Raw genomic sequence first — 23,008 nt, 5'->3', positions numbered from 1 at the left:
ATAATCTGCAATATTTTTCCCGGGTGGATGTGGATTGTGAAGGTGAAGACTCCCCCTAAGCCATAACCAAAAAGAGACTTTTCTCTCTTAAGTAAACTGAACTGATTATTTGAATGTATCACTGACTGAAGTGCTCTGTGTATGTTTGTTGGTAAGAAATGTTGAATGAAGGGGAGGAGGAAACAATCTAGGGATCTTATTCTGAATATTTTTTTGTGTTATTAATAAATTTCTTCTTGTACCTTTATAAGTTTTAAGCCTGCCTTGTCTCTACTCCTGGGTCCCGTCTCTAAAAGAAATTAAATATATTAAGATTGACAAACCCAAGTCACACCGTGACAGCATTCCAATAAACCAGCATAGACATCCTCCTCTTAATGCAGCTCAGCACCTGCACTGCTGCCTTTGCAGAGCTGCCCTTGGAGCGAATGGGTTTGAACCATATAAATAATGTCACTAAACTTGTGACTGTGAGAGACACCTGTCCCTGTTTCAAAGAATCAGGTGCCACTTAACCAGACATAACAATCACAGTAGATCAGATGCTACATCTGTGCTGGACCTCATGAATGAAATAACCAAACCAAACATATTATTGAAGGAAAGTCTTGGGCGCTGTGAGGAGTTCCTGAAGCTCAGGCTTGTCAGCTCAAATGGCTTTTAGCCCTGCTTTGCTGCAGCTGACAGGACTTAACAGACAGAAAGAAAAGGCACAACAATGCTGTAAGCTGAAATGAAAACTTAGAGAACTGGGATTGAATTGGACAAGAAATGTGTAGAGACTAATCTAGTACTGTCCTTCAGTAATTCTTGGGCTTTAGTGGGATCATTTGTGTGCCTGGAGTCAAGCTGAGGCCCAAATGGTGTATGAACACTTCAAGTAGAGCTCATTATTTACACTCATACAAGCGAAATATTTTCTTTCCCTGATTTTTTTTCTTTGTGTTTTTTGTTTGTTTTCTTGTATTGAAGGTTTCTGGGAGCTGCGAGAGTCTGTTGTTTCTGCAAGTGTTGCTTTTTGCTTCCCCAGGCAGGAGGAGGTGGAAAGGTACTGCTTATTCCAACAATCCTGGGGAGCTCTACGTGACTGCAAGTGACAGGAGTGAGACAGGACCCTGTGGCAGTATGAAACTCAACAGTCCAAGGAAATACTTAAAAAGAAAATACCAAAACACACTGTCTTTGGCTGCAGTCTGCTCAAAAGCTTGCTGGCATTCATAAGTATATTAATTGTGGTGGGGAAAGACAAATAGTAGCTTTTATAAGGGATATCTCCCTACAGGGAATTTTATTCTGAGATGATCTGCAGTAAAAACTAATTTTGAGTACAGGAAGTTTATTTCCAAAAAGAAAGATCTGCCAAGCTCTTATTATTACTGCTATTTAAAGACTCTGAAAGGAAGAGATTTGGAACAGGGTTTTTGAGAGGTATCCAGCCCTTGAAAAAACTCCTGCACACCAGTCAGGTGATGTTTACAAGTAGGGACTGTGAGTCAAGGTTATAAGCAAAATAGACCCACAGTGAGTATCTTCAGTAGAAGGCAAAACTTTTATTAAATGAACCATATGTCACAAGTTAACATTTGCAGCTGCCTCAAAGACTGGGGTTCGTATGGCAGTTATAGGAGCAGTAGAGGAATATGCAAATTTGTCCCAGATACTGTGGAAAGCCAGGCATCTCTGTCACAATAATTACTTTCCATGTGTCCTGATCATGAAAATCAATTGCATAGGATGTGCCCTGGAGAGTGCTAATGGTTGTTGCACCAAAGGTGAGCCTGCATCAGACAGAATTGCCATCAAGGTTTCAATCTGTTCCATACCAAACAGCAAAAATCTCACTACTGTATCATTCCGTCAGGAAAAAAAAACAGTCATTTAATATCTATGTCAGACAAGTCAACTATTAGAGGGCATGTGTCACTTAAGAGCCTTTGTCACCTGATTTCTTCTTGCTTGTCTTCTCTATCATTGTCTCAACAATCATTGCTGTCTCTTCATACGTCTGAATTCTGTCATCTGAAAACTTCTCAATGGACTCCACCACCTCCACCTTCTCATAGCTCATAGAGCCAGGTAAAGCTGCTTCCCTGAACAAAAGGCCCTGCTTATCTTCTCGCTCATATTCTGTCTCTCGAAGGAGTCCTGGTTCAGTTGGGCTTATCAGACCAGGGGAAGGAACTGTCTCAGGCTCAGAGATGTCGGGATACTTTGTGATTTGCTCAATTTTTCCTCTTGTTTTTTTCCCCCATTCAAGCATGTCTTCTTTCTCCTCCTCTCTCTGTTTTTCTGGGAGTTCAAACTCTTCTCTCCTTTCACAGATTTCCCCTTTCTCTTTTTCTGATGGTTCAGCAGGTTCTGGCAGCTCTGGTATGGGCTCCACATCACCACCATTCATCACCTTCCCATTGCCAGTGGAAACTGTGATCCCTCCCCCAGCAGGGATAGAGGGGGCCAAGATGCATGGTTCTTTATAGCCTTCCTCCCCTGTCACCAGCACATAACGCCCTTTGGGATGGGCATCAGACTTAGCCTCTGGTTTCTTGTAGACTCTTATTTTCTCTCTCACAATGTTACACAATTTGTCAAAGGCTTTACTTATCTGGGCTCCATCAGGTACATCCTCTGGGCCCAATTCTTTTTCATCAAATTCTGATCCTTCTTGCTCAGGTTCACACCTGACCGAGCCTTCATGCCTAAACTCCATCTGATCTTGGTCAAAACCTTCCAGAGTTCTTTCATACATTCTTTCAGGTGAGTGACTGTCAGTTATGTCTTTTGACATCAGCTCCTTTTTCCTGGCAATTTTCTTTGTCAGGGCTTTTTGTCTGGGCTTTACACTGGCAATGTCTTGCATGGCCTGGGTGATATCTAAAGAAAAAGCAAAGCAAAGGAAACAACAAACAGTGCTTGAATACAATCACTGCAAATGCTAGAGCTGCCTTTTACCCTCAGTACTTCAGGTGGAGAGCCTTTGTATCCCAGAAGGACTAAAAGCGAGGTAGGCACCTCCACTCCTAACAGTCTGGAGTATGGACAGATGTTGAGAGTCATGTCAGGAAGGAGCAGTGGCTGGTGGTCAGAGCCCTGAGAAGCCACCCACCCACAATGGAATCATTTAGACAGTGTCATTGATTTCTTAGAATCCCCTGTCCACAGTCTGATTCTGATCTCCTGGGTAACCAGTAGCCACAGATCCCATGACAGCTTAGAAGCATCAGGAGCATAGACAGGCTACTGATTTCCACAGCATGAGCAGCTAGAGCAGAGGAGGCAGGAATTGGTACTGGTAATTACAAGAACATGAGGACAGACAGATATTAACATACTTTCCTCAAGGCAGTTGTTTTGTCCCCTGCCACAGTAGAGTAACACATGCGAAATACCCTGCTTGTCATACAGGAGAAATCAGTGGTGTGTCTAGAGACAGGACAAATCTTCAGCAGGTATAAAACATAACTTTGCATGTCAGGAGTTATTTACAACTGCTGGAGATCTGGCCTCAGGCATTATGGAACCATTTAATATAAAACTGCTACAGTTCACACAGCAGTTAGAAAAATTACAGCTGCATTCCAAAAACATCCCTCATACTATGTTTGTCTCCATTCTCAATGTAGTTTGTCATTAGTAAAATCCCAGTGAGCCTTGGAATTAGGTCATCCAGTATGTTAGAACCTACCACATCAATTGCTTTGTTAAGAGCAGTCTTGCTAATTTAGCCCTGGCCATTTCCTTGTCACCAGGTTTACAAACATCCTAATTCTAATAAGCCAACATAGAAAATAATCATTCATAGGAAAGCAGAGGCCCTCTGCCTGCCTGTGGTACTCAACATGCCTTGGCACTCTTTGCACATCACTGAAGTGACTCAGAATGAGTCAGCACAAAACCTGCAGCTCTTTCCATCATTCTGAGTGCTTTTTGATTTTAGTCTTGATTGGCCTAAGCAGTAAACTGTAGAAATTAAAAAAGAAATGCTTTTGCTTGTAGTTTTGGCCTTTGACAGCTTGTCTCAAGGCCAGCTGAGAAAAGCTGAAATGGTAGCATTTGCAGTCAGGCTATCACAACTGGTGGCCATATTAAAGACAAATGTACAGCTTAAAATACAATGATTCTTCTCTTGAAAGACACAGAAAGACACATCACAGGTTTACCTCTTCCCCTCGAAGCCTGAGGCTGGGCAGGTCGGTATATCTGTGTGAAGAGTGTGACTGGGGTTCCTGCTATAGCAGAGTTTAACCTGTGGAGAATATGTGCATCCATCAGTTCTGTCCCCACCATTTTCAGTGAAAGCAAGTGAAATTGTGCAAACTGAAGGACAGAGGTTAAATAAATGTACTTCTCTATGGTGAGGAGTCAAAAAGAATGACAGGAACCTGTTTCTGTCTGGGAAAAATCAAGACAACTACAGCACCTTCAGAGGAGTGAGGCTGGTTTCTGCCAGCAGGAGATATGGGATAATCCATTAGGTGAAGTACACCAGTGATTACAACATATAACAACAGCTTTGCATTTAGCATGACACTTTGAAAAGATGGGAAGGTTTTAGATGGGCAAACACACAATCCAAACCTACCAGAGGTCAGCAAGAACATTTTTACCATGCTGGCTGGTAAATAGGAAATTTGGAGCAATCTTCCTTAGAAAACATTTGAGGAGTCAGTAGAATTAAGGGTTAAAAATTAAAATTGAGAGGTGGGCCTATTGCAGAACAGTTACTGTATCTTTGGCCTCCCCAGCATGCTCTGCTGGAACTTGAGATATTTTGTCCTGTCAGAGACACTGTGTCAGCATGATTTTTGGTGTTGAGAATTACCCTGTTGAGATACTTCTAACTAGAACACAGTGTCCAAAATGAGACCCAGAAAATTAATTAAATTCCCATTCCCCACACATAGGATGGACTATTTAGTGAGTGTTTTTCCCCTGCATCTTCTGCACAGCCTGGCACAGTAGTTTGGGTGCTCAGGGGTCTGGCTCTGCCGCTGTGAAAGACTTTTCTCCACTGTGGCTCATCGTTGACATTAGAGGGAGACAGTGCTCCTCTGTAGGTTTAAGCATGACCCAAACCCCTGCGAATTTTTGTATTTTTCCTCTTTCTCCCCATGCCAGAGAAATGGCTTTGCTGTGAAGAATGCTTTGCTTTACAGGACATTTGCTTTGTCTGCACCCTCAGCCTGCCAATAATGTCAAGTAAGAGTCACCAACACCCAGTCTGAATAGAGGATTTTCAGATTGCTTTTGTATGCTCCTGACCTCTGTACACTGATGCTAGGACAGCATATGGAAAGGAGACTGCATGCTCAGGAGACGCTCAAAACAGCTCTGACTCTTTCCTTGGCAGAAGTTTGACCAGATTTTGCATCTATTTAGATTTCTGTCCCTAGGTATCTACCAGTGAAAATTTGGGTGAACAAAATGTCCATAAACATGCATTTTTCAAAGGAGATAAAAGAGATCATTGGTCCCTTTGTGAGTGTCCAGAAATTCAGCCTTACCGGCTGTCCTCATTCTCGATGATCCGTTTGTACCGTTCCAGCTCATTCTCCAGGGACTGCTGGTAGATCACCAGCTGGCGGCAGTCAGTGGTGTACTTCTCCAAGATCCTCTCAGCCTCCTCTATCCCCTTCCTAAGGTTTTCAATCTGCTCATTGTAAAGCTGAATTTCATCGTCATAACTCTCCTGGGTGTTTTTAATCGCTTGCTCCAGCATGGTTGTCTGGTAAATAAAATTGGTGGTGAAAGAAGCAGCTTTGTAAAATTCACCATCTCCATATTTTAAGCATAATGAAAGGCAAGTCATACCTTATTACAATGTGATGCTGCACTGCAGAAACACAGGAGCAATTTCACTACCTTTATTAATTTATGAAAAAAACAATAACTTATCAGAGTGGGCAGGGCCTTACAAGGACAGTAAAAGTTCTTAACTAGGAAGACGAGCTCAAGAAATACCCACTCCTCCTTCTCTGTGATCTACTGACAGGGCAAATAAGACCAAAGGTCTCATTTTAAATAAAGAACTCTCCTTTCCTCGCCCTTTTTGCTTCAGCGATAAAACAAGCACATCAACCAGGAGGTGGTAAAAGCTGCCTTCCAAAAATAAGGGCTGAGTTTCAGGTCGGGTATTTCACCCTGTAACTCTGATCTCACTTTCTTCTGCTATTTTTAGCTTCTTTTTTTTTTTTTTTTTTTTTTTTTTTTTTTTTTTTTTTTTTATTACATTTCAAAGAGATGAACTCACAAAAAGTTAATGGTGCAATAAGTGACTAATGAGCTCATTATTTATTTATTTATTTGTTTATTTATTTATACATGCTTCTAGCAAGATTTTAAAAAAAAAAACCTCTTAGGAGCCTAAATATAGGAGTGATGTCCCTTGGCATTAGTTTGGTTATGTTGTAGTGTACGAGTGGACCAAGGCTCTTTTTTGTTCAGTGCTCATGAGGTGGGGTCCATGACCTCTCGGGCACATGGCTATCAGGTCCAGAAAGCAAAGAAACTCAATGACATGTCAGTCATCAGATCCAGCTTTCACCATCACAAGAAACTGGGTTACTGACCTTCACTCATAAAGCTATTTCGCGCTTTTAATCTCAAGACATAAGAAATAATGAAAGAATAATATCTTTCTAAATGGGATGGGAAGATTTGATTTTGAAAGCAGAATGATTAATTCCCCAAAGACTGCCTCTCTCCATCTGCTAGCAGAACGCTGATATCCTCCCCTTTTTCTCTATATTGACTCACTATTGCATCCCCACATTGATTCTTGTCCATCCCAGAGTGCATGCGTCCTTTCCACCAGACCATCAGATGTGAGAAAGAGACCAAGGAAAATACCCTGGGCAGACCCTAGTGAAGGAAGCTATGCACAGGAAGTTACAAACTGCTGATATGGCTGTCCAAAGGAGTCCAAAATCCCACCAAAAGATGTTTTAGCTAATATTTCATTCCTCTCACCTGGATGGACAAAGGCACAAAGGAAGCTATATTTGGAGACATTTTCCACCCCATCTGCTAAAAAATACTTAACTGTGTGGAGGTAGAGATGCCATTGGCAACTATTCAGATCTGGTTTCTAGCCACTGCAGCCTTCAGCTGCTCTTTTATCTCCTGCCATCCTCAGCTCTGCACTGCACTCATTTTTGCAGGCACTGGCTGAAGACAGAAGATTGATTTAGTGCAGGTTTGTCTGGGAGATGGGGAAGGACAACTAGTCAAAGTCTCTGCCAAATATTTTCTGCAAATCAGGGCTTGGCAGAAAGCATACAGTTTTCCCTGCGGGTAGTGTCCAAGCACAGGAGAGATGCTGGCTTAATGCTTGATAGTAACATGGATGAAAGCAGAAAGCCAAATGTAGCTCAAAATCTCTTTCAGTTTGCTCACCAAACCTGTCTGGTCCTTTCCACAGCAAGCTCAGCATTGGATGTAGCAATGATAGAAAAGATTGGGCAGAGCTCTGAGGGTTCCTCATCACTTTTCATTGAGTCAGTTTCCAGACAGAGCTCAGCAAGTAAGAAAGTCATAGGAGCCCTGTGGGACTTTTCCATCCACAACATCCTGCTGATTCTGTTCTGCAGTTTCATCATGAAAACCTTTCCTCACTGGCCACTCTGATATGGAAAGACAGCTTAATTGCACCTACAATAGCTACAGCTCTCCCTGGCCATCTAAACCTAACAATTTGTTCCACTGGGAAAATGGGAATTAAACAGTTGAAGAAAAAGATGGAAATCTAAAAGGAAAACACACCTCCAAATCCACCAAGTTAACCATATTAAAGCCATGTTAAGAGGTTTTATAATGTGTCCATAAATAAAGGAGTTCATGAGCAACATGTTTGTGTGTATGGCTAGTCATTACAATACCTCTGTCTGTAGCTTGTATTTCTGTGCCTGTAGCTGGCAGAGGATACTCTTGTATTCCTCCAGCTGGCTCTGCAGAACAGGGATCCTCCTCTCTGCTATCAGTTTTTCCTGGTTGAAAGAAAATAATGTATAGGAAAGTATGTTTCACTCCTAAAAAGACCCAAAAGAAATTGCACTACTGGAAATAAACAAGTAAAGTTTATTCACTTGTCTTATCTACTTATTTAAGTCTTTATAAAGACAAATAGAAAATGGCAAAAGACAGATAAAAGGTGAGTATTAAACCTTGAGTCAAATTCTGTTGAATGGTGGCATGGCTTTAAGAATAAAGATATCAGATGGCAGGGCTGTAAAAGTCCAGCTTACTGGACCTGTTCACATCTTCTTCCAAGTAATGAACATTCCTGGCATAGCCACTCCTAGTGGTGGAAATCACCAAGTTTCCATCTAGTCTTTATTAATTAATTTGATTTAAATCTTCACCATATCTCATCCCTTCAGGATAAGATTTCCTTTCTCCTCAAATATTCATATATCCTGCCAGCTCCTCCTCAGAGAAGACGCACAACTATTTCAACTACCTTTGTACCACACATTTTTGGGACTAATGCATATGCTGGAGTGTACCTGACAATGCTAATCTCTCTTTTCTTATTGATACTGTTTTTCAAAGCCATGGTTAATTTTTTTCACCCATATTCACTATTCAGTACTTACATATTGTTTTGACAGCTTTCACCTAACTTTGGAGCAGAAGTTAAAGGATCTGGGACACTTTAGCAGTAAATATCTCTTTCTTACTTAGAGCTGTATGTATTTCCCAACAGCAATACTTGCCTCACATATGCCGGTGGTTATTGGGGACACACGAGGAGTTGTCTGGATGATCTGCTGCAAGACATTGACGTAGGTCTGGATTTCCATGAGGTTCTGTGATGAAGTAAAAACATTTTCATTAGAAAATGTAGACATTTCCATGTCCTCATGGGGTTAATTTCTATATATGCTTTTAGCATATAAAAGTCCAATTCATGTTCAGACTTGTGATTTTATATCTACTTTTGAGTGCAGGAGTGCTAACAGTTTCATCATAATGAGGGTATATCACAGACTTTTGACTAAGGACTATACTGTTCATAGTCTTAATTAAAGATTCCATTATTTCAAATTTCATAGGAGATTATCAAAACAAGAATCACAAATACCTTTGCATGTGGCCCAAAAAAAAGTCACTTTTTTCAAAAGTGGCAAAGATGGGGCAGTGGCCTGATCCCAAGACTCACTGTTCTCCCAGGAAGAAGACAATATATGTTAAAGTCAACTGCAGTGGAGTCATACATCGACAGGCATATGTCTGCTGATTAACTGGAGTGCCCTGTCCCAAAAATTTGGGTGATGAAACCAACAGCTTCCTTAGTGTGAAATATAAGACATCTTGATCAGCACTTTGGGTTAAACCATAACAGGTTGACAAACTCAAGACTCTGCTACAGCTGTAGTGATTGGACCCTGAGAAGTGTGTTTGGGTGCTGGAAACCATCCAGCTGTTGCGCTCACTGAAAATAATTGGTGCTATACGCACCTACCAAAACACAAATGCAATTTGCTTTAATTTGCCACCATTTGATCATGCAGAAGGGCAAAGTTCCACATCTATCTCTACAAGGAAGACAGCAAATTCAGCCAGTTACCTTCTTGTATCTGTCCTTTGTAGCATTAATGTCATCCTGCAGGAACTGGGACTCAATCTGCAGCTCCAGGTTGCACAGCAAGGCTTCATCAGCTTCCTGCAATGCAGAGACATGTGGCATGGTGGTATGTGTAGCTGGAGTACCAAATCCACAGCAGTCCCGCAGGCATTGCATGAGTCACTGTGCAAGCAGAGCAGCCTGCCTGGAGTGTTAGAGCCTACTAGGAGATACAGAAATATCACAAAACCAACACAGAGGAGGCATCATATTCACCATGTTGTGCACAAATGTAATTTACAGAACAGTTTGGCACTGGCACTGTCAAAATAATGTTGTGAACCCAGTAGTAGATAATACCAGCAGAATGAAATTTGAAATACCAGATTTTTATGTTAAAATTTTAAAATGGAGGATAAGTCTTAAACAAATTTTATCAGCAGACTAAGGCATTGATTTCTCTAGTGTCATGAAAAGATCTGAGGTATCCTGATGCCTTTTTAAGATCCCTAGTAAAAAAGTTCTTCTAAAAACCCAGGATAGTCCCAAGTATTTGCACTCTCCTTGGTATGTTATCAAATGCCACAAATCTTTGTCAATTTGGAGCCATTTCTGGAAATAAAAATGACAGTTGACCAAGCTTAGAAAAAATCACCTTGCTTCACTAATTTATAATACTCTGGGATTTGCAAGGACAAAAGTTCCTAACATGCAATCAGTTCAAAGAACAAATCATATGACCATGATCTCAGAGTACATAGGTATGAGTAGCATTGGTCTTTAAATCTAATGAAATCTCCATTTCCATTCAAAGGCCTAATTTAGATTTTTCTTATGTTATGTAATTTAACACAAATCCTGTAATTTAGGATAATTTCCATGGAACTTGGTGATGTATTTTATAAACATGTAAGAGTAGTGATATGTTCTATTTAATGCATTATTTCTTTTTTATGTTTGGCATTAACTAAGACTGTAAAATAAAATTTTTGAGAAAGCATCTTAAAAGATTTTAACTGAATCTTCCTTGTAACTCTATAAAGCTTACCAGTTTCTCCACCAGTTTGCAATTTGCCCCAAGAAAGTCCTGCTTTCTGCATTTAACTCAATGAAATTTTAAAAAAAGCATTTAGAGGTATCTCTTTCAAATGACCCATGTGCCATTATCAGCTGCAAAAATACCTCTGTGAGCAGATCACCAGTTGCAAACAAACCATTGAGATCTGTGGGTACAGCATATGACTGGTAGAAGAGGATTTTTCCTTTTGCATGCATACAGCACGCGCTGTTCCAAAAATATGTAGATGTTGGCTGTCTCATTGTGCCGCTAAGCCTCCCAGGCAGAGAACTCTCCAGCAAGCTCTGCTTTCTGAGCCAGGGGCTGATTCAGACACATCCAGCCCAGCACATTCAGAGCCAGCCATCAGGAATGCCCGCTGCTTTTCTGCACTCCTCTCCGTTCCTATTGAGAGGAAGATCAGCATGACAATGACCATGTTGGGAGGTTTGGGAGGGAGCCAAAAAAAACCCCCAGGCCCTAAATAATATCTATAAGCAAATATTTCTGCACACGATAAACAAAAGCAGTTTTTGGCTTTCCAAATGTTCCCTCAAAGGGGAAAAATTCTTTTGCTTTTATTCCACGCTTTCAAAGAGACCAGCTTCCTTGATGGAGCTATGTATCAGAACAGTGCAGAGTCTACGCATATTCTTTTGAACTTTGCAGTATTTGCTAATCACTCAGCTTCTGAAAAGCCATTCTGCTTTAGGTGATGATTCCAGAACACTAGTTCATGTGCTGATTTTCAGCAATATTTTCATTTACTGTGGAAGAGAAATTCTTTGGATCTCTCCAGAATCAGTATTTTCCCAGATGCCAAATAAAGAATGAGTCTGCACCTGCACATGCAGGTTTTCAGGCTACATCTTGGGCCCTGTACAGAAATCCAGCTGTATTCTCTCCAGCACTTGGTGCTCGGTGCAAAGAGCTGCTGCAGCAAGCAGCGAGGGACATCCTGGGATAAAAAAACACTTTCATCCTTCATGACATTGTAAGCTGTGCCAAGGGATGGTGAATGGATTCACTTTTCTTTAGCTACAGACCCATTGAGAGGAACTATGAAGACAAACTTACTAGTTTCAACAATCCCTTACAAAAGATTTACCTCCACAAAATCTTCTAAGGGTTTGCAGGGTGTTCTGGGAAACAGAACTGATGCAGGATGTCAAGAGCTCACTGGAGATAGAAATGGTTAAATGCACTTTCTGTCTTTCCTTAATAAAAAACATGCATCTCATTGATATGAAAATGCTCCAGTAGAGCAGGTCCAGCCATTTGTAGCAAGAAAATTATAAAATCATCTCTATTTAATCCACCTTTAATTGTTTCCCAGTATAGAAGATGAAGGATAGCCCATCAAAGCAGAAAAGATATAATACTATATATTTCATCCAGATGAAGGCTAGCAGCAAGAGAGGATGAATCAGGACTTTTCAGTTTCACAGACCTGGTTTGGACACTTCCAAAATACTTCAGCCAACTTTTGTCTTTCTCTGAGCTTTATATTATAATAAATGTTTGTTGTTATTTTTATTATTGCTTTTCCCATGGTATTAGTTTAAGAAAGTGTTGCTTGATATAAAAGGAACAAACCAGTGGGAGCTGTGACTTCTCTTTTATTTGGAAACCTAATGGGAAACTGAGAATCTGTCTTGGGAAGGGCTGACCATATCCTGCAAGGGGCTAAGGAGCTTTGAGACATACCAGGCTTCAAAACATTTACTGAATCAGCAATTTTTCATGGCATGATTATCACTACTGACTGTATTTTAATACAGTAGCTGTATTTAAAAAGCATGGGGAAAAGGTATGCACATGCCAAGGTTCAAACACTTACACAAGGCTTAGGGAGGGGGAAGATGGAAGAGGGCATAATGACAAGAAATGCCTTGCTCTGACATTTTATCTTCCCACTGCTTCTTCAAAGCAGCTCACTGTAGTAAATGAAACCAAGGAAAATAATTATACACCTTTCCCCTGGGATTTCCCCAGACTTACTTTATTAAGGCGCTCCAGAGTTTCTTTCAGCCTCTGCTGATATTCACGTTCATTTCTATACCTGCATGTAGAGAAAAGGAGATGAAGTTCAGCGGTTCATCCCTCTGCAACCTTCATTTTTATCTGCACTGTCATGCATAAGATATGCTTCACACTAAAGGAGAATATGAATCCTGAAAAGGCCCAAAAGATTTATTCATGCATTAACATTAATTATTTTATGGTCCCAGATGCTCAGAGTAATTTCAAAATCACCTAAATTCTTATCTTCAACTTATGCAACAGAATACAATGAAATGGCATACATTTGCTATCACTTTTATACAGAATGCCCAAGAATAGATTATCTACAATAAAAGCATATTGGTGTTGGACTACAGTGATAGCCATTCAGCAGTGGTTACTCTGTGAGGATTTCCTACATTGGCACACGAACATCTAATTACATTATTATTGTTTTTCTGTTATACCTGTTGTTGTTCAATAAGCACTCTAATGATAGACACATTAAACACGAAGATAGCAACTTCACATATTGACTGTGTAGGAATGACATTGCATGAGGATGCTTAGATGGATCAAGCTTTGTGTCCCATTTAAAGGTAATTTGTATTTTAGCTTGGTCAAAACAAGAAGTAAGCCTTAATAAGGACTGCATTTAGACAACTATTCTTATGCCTTTATAAAATGTCCATAAGTGCATAATGTGCGTGTTCCTGGTGCTGAGATGGATATATAATGTGTTTATCTTTGGTTTGAGGAAACAGCACGTATTCTTTAAGAATTAGGGCTCTGCATTTGTATGTAAATGGAATTATCTTCTAGAAAATTATTTTAGCCATGGAGTACAAAACTTAATTGTTGATTATTGTAATTTATTCCTTCCTTAAGTAAACCTCATATGAAATGTTTAACAGTAGATGTGGTTTAATGAGACTCCATTAAAAAACAAACAAACAAAGAAACAAACTAAAAAACTCCTGAAAAACAACCAGTCAGAAGCAATTTATTAATACAAAGAAATGAGACTTTACCATCAGTACTGGACAAGTGGATTATCAAACTCCAATAGCAGCAGAAATACAGTCTTAACCCTTTAAGTTTAACACTTTACTTTCCCTAAATAAGAGGTGTACAGAGAGATAAAAATGCTATCATTATCTTACTTTCTACAAGAAACACTCTGGTGGGTAACAAGTCAGCTCTGGTGGACAGGGTCCTTAATTTTCTCTAAAAGCAATTGACACAAATATAAGCTAAAATTCACAACTGAACAGAAGTCCCTGTCTGTCTTTTGAAATCATTGATCCAGCCCCAGTGTGCTGGTGATATCAAAGGGATTTGCTCAAGTCAACAGGGAACTTGAGAGTTCCTGGACTGAACCTGATCAAGGATCAAGTTATAACAATCATGTCAACATCAGTTCTTCCTTTTCACCTCCTGAAGGATGACAAACTAATGTTATTCTTATCTCTTGCAACACATACTGGAAAGCTGAGTGGATGATGTCACTCACAAACTGACCAGGACCACAAAGGAAGAACTTGTCAGAGTAAGGAAATGGATTTAACCTGGTGGTCTGGTTTACCAACTTCTTCTGAAGTCAGGGTTGGTCACTGGTTTGTTTTCAATTCTTACACGAACAGCAAAGAACCAAGTGAAAATGGCAAGGTTTTATTTCATTATCAATCCAACAAATTGCTGATAAGACAATACGCTTTTTTTTCCAAATAGTACTAACACCAGTTTCACTTCCAAGGATACAGTATTTTTCAACTTCAAAAGTGAGACTGCCTTTGTTTCAGTTGTTTACCAAGTAGCTCACCTCCAACCCGTTTTCTACAGATTTTTTTGTACAGTTAAGAGTAAATACTTTCCTAACTCAGATACTTTCTGACAGCTGATCAAGAATAAAGCAAATTGTGTCATCTTGTGGAAATCAAATACACAGTTACAATAAAAGTCTAGTTTTAGACTCACAGTAATATACAACCATCTGATGGATTCAGTGTCTAAACCTCAGCCCTAACATAATTCAGATCTCCCTCATTGCTAGATCTTCACTCAAAGAATTTTCCAATCACTAAAATATTCAGCTGCATTTTCCTTCACTCTCAAATAATGCAAATACGTTATGTGCCACACGGCTGTAAATCCAGCTGGCAGCTTGAGAGACTTAGTATTGTATGATTATCCTTTGAAGGAGAATTTCTTTAAAGTGATGTTCAGTCTTCTCCAGATGAGAATTTTTTTATTAGATAGTTGCTGGTCAAACTTTCCTGAAGCTTAAGAGCCACGAAGTCAATTTGCTTCATTAAAAAAAGAAACAACAAAACACCAACCTTCTTACCTAATCAGATAGCTTTAGGTTGGCTTCAAATGTTTTTGGACTGTTGAAAGAAAAGGGATGTTACCTGTTTTTGAGGTTTTTTTGCATAGGGGAAAAGAAATGGAGGGGATGGAGTTGCCAGGCTCAAAGAAAGCAGATCAGAGGATTAAGGATTTCCATCACCTCTTTTTTTGGGCCCTGCCTCTGCTGCAGTGGCCTGATACTCAATTCGGTATCAAACTTGAGCCTTTTATCTAAAGAAAAATGGTGCCTCTCTGTTGAATCCTACTGAGCTCTTGCACCTCTTGGCTACTACCTTTGTCATTTTCCTTTCCCTGATGCACTTCACTAACCTTCTCTCAAAAGACAGTAGCAATTTGAGTGCCAAGCCAGCACAGAGTATGAAACAGGGGTCCCACAAGGATGATGGACAAGCCAGTAATAGTTGTCATTCAGGGTCATACCCTGAATACTCAGGTGAGCCCAAGGGGGCTGTGCTCTGCTGATTTATGAACAAATTCTACCTGCATTATCAAGAAGCCACAGCTGAGCAGCTGACAGCCACAGAACAAGATTCTGGCAGTTTGTGCAGAGTGTGGAGGGAAGGCAAATGCTCCTCACCTCAGCAGCAGCAGGATAAATTCCTTCCTATCACCAGACAAACAGCACCAGTGCAAAGATGATCCCTGCAGACAAGGCTGGAAGGCAGATTTGCCAATGTAGTCCCCCTACCCTAGCTATGGTGTTTTCCCACTTCTTTTTGTTTTCTCGCATGTGTTGGGTCTCCACTGTGGCCACATAGGGTGTTAGTTCATCAGAGTATTACAATGCAGCACATCTTGGAGAACACTGTGCCAATTTCTGTGTCCAACAACTTCCAAGGAATCGTATTGCATGTTCAAAATCCACTGTATAAACAGTGAACAAATTTTTTAATGAAACAACTGATTAACAAGACTTTTAATTTCTGAAGTTAATTAATCAAGGCCACTAAAATCTGGATTCCAGCATCTCTCCCAGCGTAATGGAGAGAGAAATACAATCTTTTCCCACAGCCAGATTCACTGTTGCTGTAACAGTGGTCAATAAAGTTAGCATAATTAGTCTTATTATGAGATGCATCCAAACTATTTACAGTATTGATTTTTTTTGTTTGTTTGTTTGGGTTTTTTTGGTTTTTTTTTTTTTTTTGTTTTTTTTTTTTTTTTTGGTTTTTTTTTGTTTTGCAAGTTCAAGAGAAAGAATTCTCCCCTGGTATAGAGTCTGAACTATTCAGAATGAGAAAACCTATGAATGTGACCATAGAGGATTTAAAAATAAATTTTATTGTCAATTCTACTTTTTAAAGGTTCACAATCATTTAATTGTACAGACCCAGTAGTCTTAGGCCCTACTCTGTCTAAATGTAACTTTAAAAAGCCTATTTATATAACTGTAGCTTAAAAGGTTTACTTAGAAATCAACCTATTTCTCCAGTTGTGAAGGTGAATGAAAGAATGGGTTGTAAGAGTTAAAATTATTTGAATTATTGAAGGACACAGACATTTGTCAATTAATGGATTCACAGTGCTCCCCTCTAAGAGACTTTTTTAATCCTAGTGCACTAAAAGATTTATGCTCCAAGATGAAGCAAGAAACCCACAATGCCCATTGCCAATGGAATGCAGACTTAAAGGAGGAGAGTAGGTCTTCAGCACAGCAATGTTTCTGGTTTCAGCAGCCCCTAATAGGGCACAGAAGATTATTCCTCCCATATTTTGTTTACAGAGCTTTATTTATAACTTTCAGGAGCTGAAATCAGAGTCATAAGGATGGCAGAGTACACATTACCAGAGCACTGGCCTTGTTTTAAACCCTGCAACTCCAAACCAAACCAAGTTTTTCAGACACTGAAGAAATTTTCATGTCTGTCCTTCTAGTCAAATTCAACAGCTCCCATGAAAAAAACCCAACAAAATTCACTTCTTGATGTAAACCAATTGGTGCAATTTGATTAAAAAGCAAACACTGTGCTTCCATTGTCACGGCCCTGTGTATCTTTAATTTTTAAATTGCAATTTTTGGCTAGGATATAGTCAAAGTTTCCTTCTTTTGTTCACAGCTTCACAGTGAACATCCCAGGACTGTACAACAAAGTTTTGTCCTGCGAGCAGCCCTTTTATGAGCAATGCTCACCAACTCTTGTGTAATTAAGCCATGTGACCAAAATTAGGGGAAACCTGTTCTTATTGTTTCAGTGGCATGAGACAGAAATACACCATGCAAGGAAGAAGAGGAGGGCAAATTTCACACTCCCTTCTTTTCACATCACATCACATCACAGTTTTGTTTGGCACAGACTGGCCCAGGTGGTTCATAATGGCTGTAAATAAGAGTTTCACAGAAACATCCTGCACATTTCAGGAAATGTTTGACATCATGTAACTCTGGGCTGCTCAGACCCAAGACCTGCTTTGAGACACTTGGTAGTCAAATGAGTTATTTCCTCTTTGCAGCTCGGAGCACAGATCCCCTAGAGCTAATGAACAAGAGCAGCCAATGTGTGCTGGGGCTGCTGCCGTGGAACGGAGAGGGCATTTTCCCATCTAGGAGCAGTGAGACTATAAAAGGTAGAGCTGCAGCTCCCTAAGTCCTGATGCCTTACTTTTCACCATGGGCTTACATGCCGTCCCTCTTGACAAGTCTGATACATATGGAGAGGCACCACACACACACAAGAAGTAGCTGCTGACACTGAAACCATTGTTATTACAAAGACTAACTATGGAAATTATACCACCCATTTTCCATGGATCATAAGCCTTACTTGTTGCGGTACTCATCGAGCATGCGCTGGGCATCCTTCTCCTCCCGCTCCAGCTTGGCTCGGTCAGAAGCCAGCTCCCGCATTCGCTGGCGGTTGAACTCAATCTGCCCAGCAAAGGCTTCATCCAAGCCCACCAGCTCATCCATGCGCTGGAAGGTCTCCAGCTGCTTGCGCAGGATGGTGTTGCGCTGCTCCAGCACACGCGCCCGGTTGATGTAGCTGGCGAAGCGCTCGTTAAGCTCCTGCAGGTTCTCCAAGCCCCGGGCTTGGGCCAAACTGTCAAATTCCGGGGAGCCTCGCAGCTCATCATAGGCATCTGACCGCTCATACTTCTCCTTGCGTACCTCACGGAGGAAGCTGCTCCTGTACATGGCTTCAGAGGGGCTGTGCAGTGCCGGGGTCCCCTCCTGTGTGCCTGCCGGTCTCTCCAGTTTGGATCTGAATTATGTCTGGGAGGTTTAGGGAGGAAGAACTGAACATAATCACCCCTCCCAGACGATTAGGACTTGTCTCCAGGTGGTTTGTGGCACTAAAGGCACCATCTGCAGCAGTGAACTAAATAAATCCCTATGGCCCCGCCTTGGATCTGCCCATCCAGGCGTCAGCAGTTCAGAGGAGCAGCAGGCACAGAAGGGCTAGGGGCTTTTCTTTTCAAGCATTGCAATTGTGTACAGCCGGAATAAAAGAGAGCAACATCCAGCTTTCACCCGGTGGATTAAAGCATTATCATGGAAAACAAAACAAGTGCTTTGCAGTTTTGGAGGCTAAGCTCAATGCCTTTCACGGCTGTGCTGGGGGGGGGAGCTTTGTCCTATGGGGGTGTCCCCAGGGCTGTGCAGAGACGCCTTCTGCTGAGACAGGATTTTGGTGTGGCTGGATGGTAGCCCTTGATTTTTGTTATTTGACACTTTTGTGATCATGGGACAGTATATAAAAATTGATATGATTCCAGCTCCATTGGCAGGATTTGGGCATTTAGTTCTCACTTCAGGCTTCATGTCAGGCTTTTCTGCAGGTTAGTTCTACCCGGCATGAGAAGCACCCAAGCAGCAGTGGTACTAAACCCCTAGGCTTAACAAAGCCCCTTGAGGAAGCCACTTTCTTTGGGGATAGCCAAAAGCCATGTCATCTCATTACTTGGTGGACTTTTCACATTATCCTATGGGGACCCACTACTCTTCCTTTATTTCCACTGTAGTGGAGTCTTGTGTGCTGCCATTCCCTGAGAGGTTTTAATTTCCCATCGATGAATCTCCTCTAGTATGTTTTTTCCTGTCTTTCGTTTTGAAAAATCTATTTCTTCAACCTGTTCTTCCCTAATCTATTTGCTTGAACAAAAGCCCAACACCAAGATACACCAAATGTGAGATCTCTGTTAATAATTCATATAAAGGTAAATTTCACTTTTTAATGGTCATATCTTAAATGAATACTTAAATCACATGTACTTTAAAGCTCAGCAGAGCTCAAGTCACGGATGGCAAATACAGAGTGAAGAAAGCAGTTGGTGTTCAGGCGACTCTAAAGTTTGAGCTCTCTGCTACTAAATCTGAATCATAAGGGGGGAAATACATTAGACATTTCCTCCATATTTCTTATTCTGCTTCAGATTGTTTGGAAGTGCCACAGGGAAAGATCAAATGATTTCTCAGAAAATTAAATTAGGTTGTGCACACAGACTGTGCAGTTCCATAATCTGCCTCCTAACTTTATAAATAGCAAAGCAGGGATAGATCTTTCGGAAATGTCTGGGATCTTTTTGGACCAGTGAATGTGAAACCACTGGTCTCTACGCTACACAAATGTATCGGCATTTGTAGTTCTTTGGAGGGACCAGCCTGCTTACCTCAACAATGTAGCTGAGCTTTCAACAAAGTTAGTCTTTCAGAAGAGATCAGAAAGTAGATTCTGCTGGATTGTGGGCGGTGTATTTTCATGGCTTTAGACAGCCTTTCAGTAAAATAATAGCCCATGTAAATGCTATTCCATCTCTCTCTCAGTGGCTGGAAGAAGCATTGACTCCATGCTGACCTTCACTCCTCAGTAAAAGTATACGCCTTTCAGCAACTCGCCACATCACTAAACGGAGTGTTCTGTCTGCAGAGAAACACTTGCAGTCCCAGTTTTTGTTACTGTTATCCCACGCCTTCTATTGGGAAAATCTGGGTGTTGCATTGCATGCTTTGCTATTACATGCATGTCTCTAAGGTGAGATCCCTGATTCCAAGACCTCATCTTGGGCAGTTTCTGTTGTCAACTTGCTATAGACACAACATTACCAGGGCCAAGACAAGTTTGCATGTCTCAGGCTCTGTGTTAGGGACTTTTTGAAATGGAGGTGACTTAAGGAGTCACCCTGGCCTCTAGACAGGTCATGAACATGCAAATCATACAAATTATAGAATTGTTAAGTCTGGAAAAGACTGCTAAGAACCCAGCACTGCCATATTCACCACTAAACCATGTTCCCAGCTGTCACATCCACAAGTTTTTAAACATTTTCAGGTACGGTGATTCCACCATTTCCCTGGGCAGCCTATTCCAAAGTTTGATAACCCTTCCAGAAAATTTTTTTCCTAATATCCAATCTAATCCTCCCCTAGCACAACATAAGGTCATTTCCTCTCATCCTTTCACTAGTTACTTGGGGGAAGAGATAAGCCCCACATCACTACAATCTCCTTTCATATAGTCTATAGTCATAGAGACAGATAAGGTCTTTCCCAGGCCTCCTTTTCTCCAGGCTACAGATGCCCATCTCCCTCTGCTCCTCCTCATCAGACTTGTGCTGCTGACCCTCCAGCACCTCCATGTCCTTCTTGCAAGAATGATCCCTAAACTAAACACAAATCCAGCAAATCAGAATAAGATAGCCTAAAAGGAACAGTTTGGAACAGACTGCAGCTGTTACTCATTTCAAAAATAAAGAATTAAAAACACCTCAGAAAAATCAATCTGCTTCTGTTATGCACTGAATTATTTGTCTCTCCTAATGGACTATGAGGGTGAATTACCTACACAGGATCTTGTCCACTCTTTTCTGAAAGGTTATCTGTATACACATTAATAAAATGCCTAAAAAACTGCTTGAAATTTCTTTAGATTTAAATTAATGAGAGTATTGAAGAACACCTTTATAAAGAACACTTTTCATCCTAACGCCTGCAGTATAAACAAGAAGGAAAATAGAGAAACAATTTGCACTTTCCCTCTTTGTCCCCAGATTATGTGCGACTTCTTCCAACAACAAAATCTGAAGGCTGGTTCTATGCATTATATGATACATCAATCCAGAACGGGTGTTTACCTATCACTACACAGTTCAATAAATCTGTGGTATAAGAGGGTGGTTTGTTTCTTCTTTAACTGCATATATCCACTTTGGGAACTATATCCCTTATGCATAACAAGTATATTTTGGCAGTGCCAAAAACTTGCTTGTATTCTTCACTGCTTGGCTAAGTCAACACATGCTTCTCAAACTAAATCAAATACAGAAAATACATTTTAAAAAAAAAGTCACAATCCAAAAGAACTATATCTTTCCAATAAGAATTGTGGATGATACAGCTATCCCTGAAAAGGGCCCCGGGACCTCATCTGCTAAGATAAGAAACCCTTTCTTAGGATGACTCATGTTAGAGAAATGTTCACCCCCCTCCAGAAACCCCTGTTATCTTTTAGAATTTCTATTGGTCTTTAACTTTACTAAGTGATTGGTATTTTCTCACTCAGAATCTTAAAGTAATTGGATAGTTTTCAACTTATAATTTTACTGGTTAGATTTCAATCCTTCTAAACCCTATAAAACCCCCTTGTTACGCTATGTATTAGGATTTTGATAGTGGAACCCTTTGAAGAAATAAAGCTATCTTCGGAACGTTTGCTGTCACCCCAAGATCTCATTCCTAGCTAGCTAAGGTCTGTAAGTGAAGATGAACCTCACAAAAGAGCTGTCTGCCTAATTGTTAGACGTTGCTTGCATTAAGACCTTGTAGCTGAATTCTGCTTCGAGGCACCCAAGAGTTATCTGGTCCATGGCAGCCAGGAGCCAGAACCATCCTAGCTCTGGCAGCTACAAAGAATTAGTCCACTTCCAGCTGTGGTTGGCCATGTTTTGCTGGCATTGCTGTGGGGCAACCTTGGAGGTCCTCTATTCTCCCTATCCTGGGGACTTCCAGCTCTGTTTCTTTTCTTATGGCAAAAACCTTTTCTATATTGGTGGGTTAAGACAGGGTAAGAGTCAGATCCCCCCAGGCAGTGTGCTCAGAGTTTTCAAATTAATCATCCAAGGTCAGTGTTTTCTCAGTAATAATATAACAGCTTGTTGGTACAACTGCTGCTATAAAACGATCACATCTACTGGCACAGTCCAGCTGAGGCACTCAATTCACCCTTGCTGTCTCTTCACTTTATTTTGCTTTATTCAGAGCCTGGTGCTATAGCCCAGGGTTTCCTCTTCCTGTAGTCCAGAACACAACTTCAGAGAGGACGTGATAATGAAATGTGTCACAAGTGTTTCATGCTGAGTTCTCGTGGATAGAAATTTAGCTTATTCTTCATTTTGAAAACTGATGCTCAAGAGCCATGTCCAAATACATAATATTACCTATCTGAAAAAAACTGCTGTGAAGGCATTCAAAGCAGAACCTTTTCATGAATATGATAGATCAGGAAGATGAAATTAATTTGTGCTGATTAGCTTCAAGGAAGACTCAAAGAACATATATTCAAATATGACAGACCAGCACACAGAAAAAAAAAAAAGTCTTGCATGTTTTTTCCTTTTCCATGCTCATAGTAAATAGGTCAAGGAATAATGACTTTAAACTGTGCAATATAAGCTATGAATGAGATATAAGACAAGTAGGCTAATTGCTCCTCTAGTGAAGCAAAGGGAATAAAATATTGCAAGATCTCAGCCACTGGAACACTTTAAAGATCAAGCTAAACAAACACGACTCAGGACTAAGGGATGCATCCTCCTTTAGGAGAGAGAAAGAGTTTATTGCTGATTGTCAGAACACTATTGAGTGGTCTTTACTGGCCTCTTACTGGCCAGTAATTTTTTCAGGATGATAATTTCTAAGGTCTCTTCCAGTCCTGTGAGGTACTTCTCAAGTACCCTTGCATCAGTCCCAGAATTTGCTTTAGAAAATTTTTATCTGATGGGTCATGTACATGTAGTGCATCACAGACGGATGCTGACTTTCACCCTGCTTCTTGGACTCTTCTCCCAGAGATATACTTACC

The 23,008-nt window shown here is 40.6% G+C and overlaps 1 protein-coding gene across 1 annotated transcript; it reads right to left on the bottom strand.

The window, feature by feature from the left end:
* Positions 1-1,532: 1,532 nt before the first annotated feature.
* On the bottom strand, positions 1,533-18,126 carry BFSP1 (beaded filament structural protein 1). Its single transcript, XM_056488188.1, has 8 exons — positions 17,756-18,126; positions 12,621-12,681; positions 9,566-9,661; positions 8,712-8,804; positions 7,875-7,982; positions 5,502-5,722; positions 4,158-4,243; positions 1,533-2,871 (listed from the first exon to the last, which is right to left on the bottom strand). The coding sequence occupies exons 1-8, from the start codon at positions 18,124-18,126 to the stop codon at positions 1,925-1,927; spliced, it is 1,983 nt and encodes a 660-aa protein (XP_056344163.1). The 3' UTR covers positions 1,533-1,924.
* Positions 18,127-23,008: the final 4,882 nt, after the last annotated feature.

This window comes from Oenanthe melanoleuca, chromosome 3 (genome assembly GCF_029582105.1).
Source record: "Oenanthe melanoleuca isolate GR-GAL-2019-014 chromosome 3, OMel1.0, whole genome shotgun sequence".
Classification (NCBI taxonomy): Eukaryota; Metazoa; Chordata; class Aves; order Passeriformes; family Muscicapidae; genus Oenanthe; species Oenanthe melanoleuca.
This window is presented reverse-complemented; position numbering and strand designations above follow the sequence as displayed.

Excerpts from the sequence above, each read along its gene's own strand:
- BFSP1 (XM_056488188.1), bottom strand. The coding sequence starts at position 18,126 with ATGTACAGGAGCAGCTTCCTCCGTGAGGTACGCAAGGAGAAGTATGAG. Across the intron at positions 12,682-17,755 it reads CTCGATGAGTACCGCAACAA|GTATAGAAATGAACGTGAAT; the intron begins GTAAGGCTTATG and ends CTCTACATGCAG. Across the intron at positions 7,983-8,711 it reads TAACCACCGGCATATGTGAG|GAAAAACTGATAGCAGAGAG; the intron begins GCAAGTATTGCT and ends TCTTTCAACCAG.